At 38.0% G+C, this 12,121-nt stretch overlaps 1 protein-coding gene across 1 annotated transcript in view; it reads left to right on the top strand.

Annotated features, from left to right (window-relative positions):
* Positions 1–12,121, top strand: part of pcsk5a (proprotein convertase subtilisin/kexin type 5a) — a 33,398-nt gene that overhangs the window by 12,700 nt on the left and 8,577 nt on the right. The window contains exons 24-32 of the mRNA XM_065284543.1: positions 533–601; positions 744–786; positions 2,964–3,106; positions 3,712–3,912; positions 7,519–7,602; positions 7,860–8,058; positions 8,143–8,357; positions 8,731–8,973; positions 11,830–12,063. Of these exons, the coding sequence (XP_065140615.1) occupies positions 533–601; positions 744–786; positions 2,964–3,106; positions 3,712–3,912; positions 7,519–7,602; positions 7,860–8,058; positions 8,143–8,357; positions 8,731–8,973; positions 11,830–12,063 (1,431 nt within the window). The remainder of the gene's footprint in view (positions 1–532; positions 602–743; positions 787–2,963; positions 3,107–3,711; positions 3,913–7,518; positions 7,603–7,859; positions 8,059–8,142; positions 8,358–8,730; positions 8,974–11,829; positions 12,064–12,121) is intronic.

Genomic DNA, 12,121 nt, shown 5'->3' with positions numbered 1-12,121 from the left:
GCACCGAAACCGTCCGGAAACAACAAGTCAGAATAATCAGACAAACAAAAGTTAGCAAGCCTGGTTCTTGCTCCGGCTTTAACTTCTGTATATTCGGCAGTTTTGCAACAACGGACCGAATAGCTTTTCTTACATCTTTCTTCGCTGCCATTACTGAACTACAACTCAAACTGACGCACGACCTCAACGTCATCGTTCTTAGCCACCCCCATCTGTTCGCTGATTGGTCCTGCAGATTTTTGCAGGAGAAAACGAAACTCTATAGAGCCATCCCAGACGTACTGCTGAAGCGAAATGAAAAATAAGCGGAAGCACGTAGGAGGGCGGAGCCAGGCTACTTTACACCATACCTTGAAGATAATTAATAACGAAAAATATTTATTTTCACAGAATGTTCTATATACATTATATACACGATGATTTCATGTAGAAAACAGTAAATCACAAAAAATTACTTTAGCTTGGTTTTTACAGACTACAGTCACATTTTGGTGCACGGTTATGTGAGTATATGTGTGTGGTATGTTTGTAGGTGAGGTGGAAGACCCAGATTATGATGTGTGCATGTCATGTGAAGAGGGATGTCAGAAATGTGTTCTTTGTAAGTTATTTATTTTTGGTCTTTTATTTATAAATGAATGGCTTTTGATTTATTTGCAATGGAGGCCAAATCAATTTGATTTCTCACTTCGCTGTGACTTGAATTTACAAACATAATTGGCATTTTGCTTCATATATTCCAGACAATCCCAAGCACTGTCTGTCCTGCATTGATGGATATTACAAGTAAGAAGTGTTTGAAAAAGAGACCTACATGCTTGCTTAATATGTGCATCTAAATTTAAATGACCCAACAGAAAACTTCTAGTACGATCTGGTGATGATTTTCTGTTGTAATGTCTTAGATCAGAGTTTTCCAAACTGGGTTCGTGAACCACAGAAATTGCAGGGTGGTTTTATAAAACCAAATAATTACTTACAATTAATCATAAAAAGTACATAAATAATTTGAAAATTAGAAATCTAAATAAATAACTTACTAACAAATACAGTGAGGAAAATAAGTATTTGAACACCCTGCTATTTTGCAAGTTCTCCCACTTAGAAATCATGGAAGGGTTTGAAATTGTCAGCATAGGTGCATGTCTACTGTGAGAGACATAATAAAAAAAATCCAGAAATCACAATTTATGATTTTTAAACTATTTATTTGTATGATACAGCTGCAAATAAGTATTTGAACACCTGAGAAAATCAATGTTAATATTTGGTACAGTAGCCTTTGTTTGCAATTACAGAGGTCAAAAGTTTCCTCTAGTTTTTCACCAGGTTTGCACACACTGGAGGGATTTTGGCCCAATCCTCCACACAGATCTTCTCTAGATCAGTCAGGTTTCTGGCCTGTCGCTGAGAAACACAGAGTTTGAGCTCCCTCCAAAGATTCTCTATTGGTTTTAGGTCTGGAGACTGGCTAGGCCACGCCAGAACCTTGATATGCTTCTTACAGAGCCGCTCCTTGGTTATCCTGGCTGTGTGCTTTGGGTCATTGTCATGTTGGAAGACCCAGCCTCGACCCATCTTCAATGCTCTAACTGAAGGAAGGAGGTTGTTCCCCAAAATACATGGCCCCCGTCATCCTCTCCTTAATACAGGGCAGTTGCCCTGTCCCATGTGCAGAAAAACACCCCCAAAGCATGATGCTACCACCCCCATGCTTCACAGTAAGGATGGTGTTCTTGGGGTGGTACTGTACTCATCATTCTTTTTCCTCCAAACACGTTTAGTTAAAATTATGACCAAAAAGTTCTATTTTGGTCTCATCTGACTACATGACTTTCTCCCATGACTCCTCTGGATCATCCAAATAGTCATTGGCAAACTTAAGACGGGCCTGGACATGTGCTGGTTTAAGCAGGGAAAACTTCCGTGCCATGAATGATTTCAAACCATGACGTCTTAGTGTATTACCAACAGTAACCGTGGAAAAGGTGGTCCCAGCTCTTTTCAGGTCATTGACCAGCTCCTTCTGTGTAGTTATGGACTGATTTCTCACCTTTCTTAGGATTATTGAGATCCCACGAGGTGAGATCTTGCATGGAGCCCCAGTCCGAGGGAGATTGACAGTAATGTTTAGCTTCTTCCATTTTCTAATGATTGCTCCAACAGTGGACCTTTTTTCACAAAGCTGCTTGGCAATTTCCCCGTAGCCCTTTCCAGCCTTGTGGAGGTGTACAATTTTGTCTCTAGTGTCTTTGGACAGCTCTTTGGCCTTGGCCATGTTAGTAGTTGGATTCTTACTGTGGGTTTACACCAAACGTGAAGCTTGCAATCACATCACGTTGCTCGCTCTAGATTACTCGCGGGATTTAACTTTGTGCCATGAGCATTTTTCGCTCGAGTTGAATATTTTCAACTTAGGCGAAGACGCGTTTGAGGCATATAGCGCGTGTTTTCACGGCAAACGCGTAGGCCATATCGCGTCATTCGCATCGCCCCACGCGAGGACGTGTCTGATCGTGTCTTTGCATTGACTTTGTACGTAATCTACTAGCGCAAATTGTTGAACTCGCATCTGGTGTAAACCCACAGTTACTGATTGTATGGGGTGGACAGGTGCCTTTATGCAGGTAACGACCTCAAACAGGTGCATCTAATTTAGGATAATAAATGGAGTGGAGGTGGACATTTTAAAGGCAGACTAACAGGTCTTTGAGGGTCAGAATTCTAGCTGATAGACAGGTGTTCAAATACTTATTTGCAGTATATATTAGAAAACTGTAGATTCATGCAGAATGGACAGGTAATTTTTTATGTATTCATTTATTTCAAGTAAATATATATATATTTATATATATATATATATAACATCAAGGGGGGTTCTTTTAAACTATTTAGAAAATCCCTGTCTTAGATGACATGTCTGTCTTATGTCTTAGATGTGACTACAATTGTGTGTTGCACAGGTTTGAGGAGGGCTGCTATAAACACTGTCCTGCTAAGACCTACACAGTGGAGGAGACCATGAGTTGTGAGTCCTGTGATCATGACTGTGTCAACTGTGATGAAGATGAGTGCTACTGGTGTGAAGCTGACCTGTTCATCTCAGGTTAGTCGTTTATAATTCCCTTCATTACTGAGGCTACTAGTCAATGACTGAAACTATACTGTTTGAACCAAATGGCCTAACTACAACTTTAAAACGTCAACTAATTTGTTGTTAACTTAAAATATATTACATGGCTCTCTTAAATACTTGATTTCGTTGGTTGATTTGGATATATTTCTGATAACAAGTTCTGCTCAAGCAAAATGTCTCGACTAACAAACTGCTCAAGCAAATGTCATATTGAAATGTAATACTGAAATATTTAATGTATTACCCCACCCACCTTTTTTCTCAAGTCATCATAAACAAAATTCAGAGCTTGATTTAACATTTAAATTTAATATTTGTGTCAATTTTTTTATTTCCTTATTATTTACTAAGAAAAAAAAGTGGGATAATGTATATCCAGACAGTTGGTTATGCTACATGTCCTGATCACCCTTTTGTGATTTATTCTTTGATAACAACCATCTGGCTGTATGTTTTTTCTTATACATTACTAGCTTAAGGAATATTTTCTCATGCATATATCTTGAAATGTTGAGAAACTTATTTTGCATTATTATTTTGCCTGAAACATTTTGTGAGTTTTTTATGGCCTGCAGATGGAAAGTGTGTGCAGGAATGTCCGGATGGGTTTTATGGTAATGAAGATCACCAGGAGTGTCAAGAGTGTCACACAGACTGCAGTACATGCAGTGGACCCGAGGACAGTGATTGTGAAACCTGCAGTGATGAACTGACGCTTGATAATGGGGCTTGTGTGCCTGAAAAGGATGTTTGCCCTAAACAGAAATACCTTACAGGTAAGAACCACACATTACATCACAAACGAACAATCATGAAAGTTTCAAAGAGGTCATATTAGAACACAACTGCTCTGACACACAAGCGAGTAATGTACTTGAATCAGGTTTTAGAGATCCTTCAAAAGGCTACGCAGAGCTGCGGCTGCTGCTGCCAAACACTTTACCTATATCTTACATTTAGTGAAATACCACCTAGACCTAGTTTCAGAACCTTAGATTTTTCACAGGAGGGATTTTTTTGAGATCCTGAATCATTTACAGGTCCAGTTTGGGTTATTTAGCGGCAGTGAGATTGCGAATTACAACCAACGGCTCAGTCCAGAGCTAACTTCTGAATTTCGAAATGCATAGTGAAGCTACGGTACCTTGGACCTTTAAAAATAAAATTCACAAATATAATATCCACCTGTTTCTCGTACGCGGATGTAAGTTATGTGACGTATTTCCTTTCTGGTCCGAGACATCCGATTCAATAACAAGCCGGTAGAAAAGAGTGTAGCGGAAGCACGCATAAAGCATGATATATAAACAGTTAATATTTACTACACCTGCCATGTATGAACCAGTGTGAGGATGAAATTAAGAAGTGGCTTGATATATGAAGATTATATTCAATCATTTCATGTTGTTGGTCGGAGGTGACGGGTCTTCAATGCGCAAATATAAAAGCAGAGACATACTAGTATCTTTACAATGGGAACGTCAGTCAAATGTTTGTACATGTATTTTACCAAGACTTCGTGTTTTTTACCTTTCAGGGGCTGGTTTATGAATGTCACAACTGTCCCTCTGGTGTAAGGTTTTTTTTAAACTGTAATTTTTAATGGACTTGTTTATGGTGACACGTGTAAGAAGCGATGTAATAATATTTTCACGCGGCCAGACACAGTCAGCAGTATCATTCAACACATTGTAAGTTATTTGAACAAACCATAATAAACATCGTTTTATGAAAATATTATTACATCGCTTCTTATGCAGGTGGAGACATGAGCTTATGAAATTATTTACTTACTTTTTTAAATATTTGCTTTTTCATTTAAAACATAACAATGCTCAAACACATTACGAACTATTATAAACATTAACTAAGCAGATTATGTCATATATATTCTGTACTGTAATTGCATTTTTGTAATAATATATAGTAGCAGAATAAATAAATCAGCTAAATCGGCATATTTTTATTAGCATAATATTAGTTGTTTTTAAACAATTATTGTATTAATTGTTTACTGGTATTTTCTATGTAAGGGATAATGTAGAGGCAGCCGGTAGTTATCGGGAAATAAGCCCCGACAGTGTGATCAGGACCCAACGCGAAGCGGAGGGTCTTGTATCACACTGAAGGGGCTTATTTCCCGATAACTACCGGCTGCCTCTACATTATCCCGCTTATTACACGGCTACTTGTCACATACGAAAAAAACCGGACATGAATATGAATTTGAAACATTTTATTGGCATATTTGTTTTAAATTAACATGTTTATCCTTCCACGAAACTTTGCACAGATGCATAAAATGATCGTAATACCTTATTAAGATCCTCTGCTTCATACTTGTCTGTCTCCATTTTTTCTATTTTAGCCAGTCTTTAAGAAGTTTTAATGCCCATTCTGTATTTTTTTGTGTGTTGGCTTCGTAGCTGTCATGCTCTATTTTGTCAAGTTCAGTCTCAGTAGCTGTCTGTGTCTTGTCGTGGTTGTCCAGTGTTTGTCACAAGATGGCGCCAAACAGTAATCTTTATTGATCTTTATTGGCGCGGAGCGATTTTACTCGTACAAGTAGTACCGGCTATGCGTTATTACTTTGGAGCGGTTATTATTTGAAAAGAACGAACCTGCAAATGTCTCAACTGACCAATCAGAATCAAGCATTCCAGAGAGCCATGTAATAAGAAAGGTTTTACTGGATGGATTTGAAAAAATACAGATCATGATTGCGCCACATACACATTCAGCTCTTGTGCATGGATTATGGTTAAAACAAATGTTTTGTAAAGATTTACTGCTTTTGTATTAGCTATTATGGTAACCCCTAACTACACAAATTATCTCTGTCTTCTTGGATTTCATAATAAACATTAAACAGCCAGTCAAAACGGCACACATGTGTCCGTCGCAATGGACTATAGTACCATTAGCTTTAGTGTCTCACCGGAAGTCATAAACCGGAAAACTCAAAGATGGCGGCGCCCACATTTACGTCAAGAAACAGGTGGATAAGGGGCTACAGTTTCAGAACGTCAAGTTCTTCCAAAAAGACTCGGGAGGAAATGTTACATTTCAATGGTATTTATTTAACAATTTATAAGGGATGCAGCAATGATATAGTTCTTTGGTGTAGACCTCTTCCATAGCTCAAAGCCGGAGGGTTGTAGATTCTTGCTGCTCCTGCCTGAGACAAAGGCAGGGGCATAGCCTACCCCCCATGCATGGACAAGGGCCAACCTGGTGAGGATGGAGGTGAAGTCAGTGTCAGTATCGGCACACAAAAAAGAGGTTGAGTAGGGCACTTATATACTCCAAGAGTCAAGTGATGATTGGCTAGACCAAAATGTAATGAATGACGTATCATTAAAGGCACACGGCGTAACTTTTTGGCTACTAGGGGGTGCTAGACATGTATTTTTCATGTCTAGCACCCCTAGAGGCCACAAGCGGCGCAGCACTGTCGCAAAAGAAAATAAGACAACTCTTTAGGTCACAAAGTATGCCTTCCAGCATGTCATATGAATATAATTTCATAGGTTTTATTTTTTTCAAACGCCAAAAGATCGCGCAGCTCACATTTACAAGTCAGGTGATCACTTGGTTAAAGTTTATATAAAAAAATTGCCTTAAAGGGGAATCAAAACCAAAACGGCCATGTCGTAGATCCATGACACTACCACGAGGCCACAGTGTCAGGTGATATAAGTTTCTCTCTACACTCTCCTTTTAGCCTCCAGTAAAATTCATGTTAAAAAAAATAGTGTTCAGGCGCCAGACAGGACTTCTATATGGAAGCTATATAACATTATTTAATAGTCCAAAAGCATGACGTCCAAGTCAGCATCGGTCAGGAACCCCTCCTTCTCCTTTAGTTCACGCCAGCAAGCAAACATTGGCCCGATATTGATCCTCGTCCTTTTTTTATACTGTCACTCTCTTGTTTTCTCTTTCTGATCTCCTCCGACAAAACCTTGGGTTTCTTTTTCTTAGTTGCTGCTTCGGCCATGACAAAAACATCAGGAAAATAAATAGTTGCGCTCTCACGTTCGAATTTGAGGAAGTGGAGGAAGTGATGTATGCCATAAAGCAGATTTTTGTAGTTCTTTTTGTGACCGGGTTACTACCCGAAACCCCAAGTTTAAAAGTACGAGTTAGCAATACAGACCCCATCAGGCTATGGTAGGCATGTCATTCAACCTATTTTAAGTCGATGTACCATCACAAGGGTCTTGAAAATATATTATGAAGGTTGAAAAACTACAAAGTGTCACTTTAAGTCATTAAGGTAGAACTGGCTCTAAAGCTTTAATTTCTTGGTTTGACAGGACATTTTGGTCCAACTGTAAACTTTCTTTTGTGGTATATCTTTATTTGCTGTTGTGTCTCAGATGACGGGGAATGTGACTTTTGTCACCCTTCATGTGAGTCCTGCTGGGGGAGGACGAAGAATCAATGCAACACATGTGTCCAAGGTCTGACTACCCTACTCTGTGTATTCTCCTGTATTTAATTATATCTAAATGAATAAAAGTACATGTAAAGAATCCCTAGATATGGAATGGATAAGGGATGAGTGGCTTTTTGGATGTTGGGTACATAGATGAATGGTAGATTTTTGAATTAATGGATAATTGGAAGATGAATGTTTAGATAATAGATTAAAAGCTGGGTGTTTGAATCAATGGATAATTAGACAAATGAACAATGCATGTGTGTGTGTGTGCTGCAGGTCGTTATCTGAATGCAGATCAGATGTGTGTGGCACGATGTCCTGCGGGCAGCTATGGAAGTAAGGAGACTGGTCATTGTGAGACATGTTCACAGGGTTGTGCCCAGTGCCAGGATGAACAGCTCTGCACACGCTGCCAGTCAGCACGTAAAAGCCCTCTTTATCTGGAGGCCGGACAGTGTGTGCGCAAGTGTACTAGGTTGGTGTATGAAATGTTTGATTATGAAAGGAGATATACGATTAAGACTATGTATTAGCGGTGTGTATTTGTGTGTGTTTATAGGGGATTTCCTATAGGGCAAGTGTGTAAAAGCTGTGCACCTGGTTGTGCATCATGTGAGAGTAATGCAACATACTGCCTAAGCTGTCAGGAGACGTTTCTGCTTCACAAACATGAGTGTGTGGCAAGCTGTCCATCTGGACATACAGCAAGTGATGGGAAGTGTGTGAAGTGTCCTGTGAACTGTGAACTCTGCTCTGATGAAAGCCTCTGCACAGGTGAGACGCAATTGCCAATAAGATAATTTGGTTTAGATTTCTTTTCCTTTCCTTTATTTATGAAAGTTTTTTTTATTTATCTAGGCATTTGTGTGAGATAAGAGTATCAAAGTTTGATTTCAATCATTGACTTCTTAATATATTTGTGTTAAATTGAAGCAAGACAATCAAATGTTGGAGATGCAGATTTTTAGATGCTACCTGCCAGTTTGGGTAGTTTGTGGGCTTGCCATTTTAATAGCTGAGATTGTTATTTTTGTAGTTAGCTACTGTATATAAACTTAAATATAAATTAGTTGGATTTGTGTGTGGATCTTATTGTCCTCCATTCACTATTCTTTCTCTATTTTCTTTATCTATCCTCTAATTCCAGATTGTCAAGACAAGTTCTTCCTGCACGAGGGTCAGTGTGTAATGGTGTGTCCTGACAGGTTTTTTGAGGACACAGAGCAAGGTGTTTGTGAGCCATGTCACTTAGACTGTGAATTATGTGATGGACCGGAACCAAACAACTGTGATTCCTGCACTGATCCTGACAGCGTGCTGCACAATGGAGCGTGTTTACCCCCATGCCCCTCACATACTTACAGGGAGAGCAGATCTGGAGAATGTATGGGTGAGACTATGTCATTTTTATATTTTATCATCAGTACCCGATGCACACTAATTGCATTGTAGATGTTTTAGTCTTAAGGTCTGCTTTAGCTTTAGTTTAGTGTTTTGATTAATGGGACCTGCCATGCAAAGATCACATAATCAGATTAATACTTCTATGCACTTTATCTTAGTAACCACTCAATAAATGGATGATTTCAGTTGTACTATAAATTAATAATGAATAAAGTATTGGTAACACTTTATTTGAAGGGGTGTTTATACGACTGACATGACATCTTCATAATCATGACATGACACGTTTCATGAACATGAAGGAGATTTTATGCACGTATATGACAATTGTCATTTAGTGTCATTCACTCAATAATGTCATTTTTAATGCAAAGATGACATTGATGAGGTGTCTTTGTAATGACATTACCTTGGTACATTACCAAGACAACATAACTTGTCATAAATCTGTCCTAAACATGACATAGCAGATAAATTATCAAAATTAAGAAACTACTTAGCTTTGTGGGTTAACATTACAGTAAATGTCAAGTGGTTGGTTTTATTTTTCTTGACCTCAACTACAGTGGTACAAATAAAAAATTGTCATTAAAATGTGTTAATACTTTGTCACATAGTTTTATAACAGCGTCATGAATATTTATCTGGACCTCAACTAAAGTGGTACAAATTAAATTTGTCATGAAAATGTCATTTATTGTTATAACAGCGTCATGAATATTCTTAATTTCATAATTTTTTTGTTTCCTCCAGGTGTTAGAGAAATAAAATCAATCATCAAATAATATATTAAAATGGATACATTTCTATTTTATTTCATTTGGAGACCGATTCACATAAAATTAAATGAAAACAGTACAATGGTGGGTTAAGCCAAGCAGTGTTTGGTTCATATCGCTACAAAAACTTTAATTTAATGTTAATTAATTAAATTAATTAAATTTTTTGTTAGTTTTTTCTTCTATGTCAGAAAATTTCAGAATCCTCTTTGTGAGGAAGAACAAGTTCTTTGTCAGTTTTATGTATTTTGTTTTATTAAAATCTTTTGATGTGTCTGTGTATTAACAATTAGTAATAACACAATGACTACATGCTACATGTCTATACTCATTGAGGTCATCAAATCAGATGCTTCTCGATGTTCCACGGTCTAGGCTTAAGAACAAGGATGTTGCAGAACAAACCCTTAGGTTTTTTTTCTGTTGCGTCTCCATGGCAACAATAGTTTTTTATAACAGCAAACCTGGGTCGCTGTTGTGAAACACTTTACGATTACCCCTACCTAAAAGAACCGTTTAGGCAAGGCAAGGCAAGTTTATTTGTATAGCACATTTCATACAGAGGTCATTCAAAGTGCTTTACACAGAAATGAGAAAACAATATATAAAAAAGAAAATGTAAAAATAAGAGATACACGATAAAATCACAATAAAAACAAAGATACATGAGAATTTAAAATAACAATTAAAGAAAATAAATGTGATTTTAATAAAAACAGTTTAAAATGTTAAAAATAGTAAAACGGGAGTAAAAGTGACTTGAGTTAAAGATAATTCACTTAAAAATGAAAAACTCTGCCACATTTGCCGTTAAATAACGACTGTTGGGATTTACAGGATGCACAGTGGATAATTAGCGCTGAAAAGGTGTGGTCTAGTTATTTTCTGATCTTATTGCATATAGATTTCTAGGAGTTTCTTGTTCAGATGCAAAAATTATGGGTGGAGATTATTTAAATTATTTACGAATGCGGAGGATGGGGCACAGAGCAGGGAGCAAAAAAATCCTCTGCATTTGTCATACATCACTATGAAAAGTGCGTACACTACGTTGATACTCTCTACTGAATGCAAAAAAGTCTAAGATGGCGGATTTTGACGTTTATACAAGATACAAACTCCCATGGAGTTATTTATCCCCATGGAGCGATGTTTATTACTTTTGCGAAGGATGAATGCACATTCCTTGGACCTTAAGGAGCTAGACCCTATATTCATCCATTATAAAGATTGGAAGGACATTTTCAAAAATATCTAAATATGTGTTCGTATGAAAAGGATGGACATATGTAACTCAGATGGCTTGAGAGTGAGTAAATTATTGGGGTAATTTTCATTGTATCCCTTTAAGCTTCACCTTTGTGATTGTTATTGTGTAATAGCGGTGGTGAAAATCTCAACCCAGTCTCACCCCATTTCGTCAATATTTGACGACACTTGACCATTCGTCAATATGTGACGCGGAGGGTATACCTTTCGCGTCATTTTTTGACGAACTGGGGACTTCAATACTATTACGTCTGTTGCATTCTCTTCTCCTATTTTCTTACCAATTTCGCGTCGGTTTAGGGTTAGATTTACATAATGACATCCAAACCTAACTCTAACCCCAACGCCAGGTGACAACTGTTTCTAACCCCAACGCCAGGTGACAACTGTTTAATTTCGCGTACACTGTTTAATTTCGCGTACACTGTTTAATTTTGCGTAATCTAACCCTAAACCGACGCGAAATTGGTAAGAAAATAGGAGAAGAGAATGCAACGGACGTAATAGTATTGAAGTCCCCAGTTCGTCAAAAAATGACGCGAAAGGTATACCCTCCGCGTCACATATTGACGAATGGTCAAGTGTCGTCAAATATTGACGAAATGGGGTGAGACTGTGTTAAAAATCTACATATTGTGGCTTTAAAATTAATTCTTATTAAAGAAAGTTTATGAAAACGTACATTTTTTGGTTAGTCAATCTATCCCTGACTATATTAATGACATGTTCGATGACCAGGCATGTTATTAACAGCAAGTTAAAGCCTGTTTCTCTTTTCTGTTGTTGTTTTGAAGCATGTGACAGCTCCTGCCTAACCTGTTCTGGCCCTCACGACACGTCCTGCACAAGCTGTTTTGAGGGCTTGGCAATGGATGCTTACAACCGCTGTGTCACACCCACCACATGTCCAGCACACCATTACAGCAAGCAGGATGGAGAATGTCACTTGTGTCACAAATATTGCCACGACTGCTCTGGGCCGCACCAGAACCAGTGTCTCAGCTGCAACCACAACCACTATCTTCACAGTGCGTTCACAAATTTGTAAAGTTTAGTTACATATTGTTGATATTGATGGATTGACTC

Source organism: Paramisgurnus dabryanus, chromosome 5, assembly GCF_030506205.2.
Source record: "Paramisgurnus dabryanus chromosome 5, PD_genome_1.1, whole genome shotgun sequence".
Lineage (NCBI taxonomy): Eukaryota > Metazoa > Chordata > Actinopteri > Cypriniformes > Cobitidae > Paramisgurnus > Paramisgurnus dabryanus.
The sequence above is the reverse complement of the archived record's forward strand: the minus strand, read 5'-3'. Positions and strand labels throughout refer to the sequence as shown.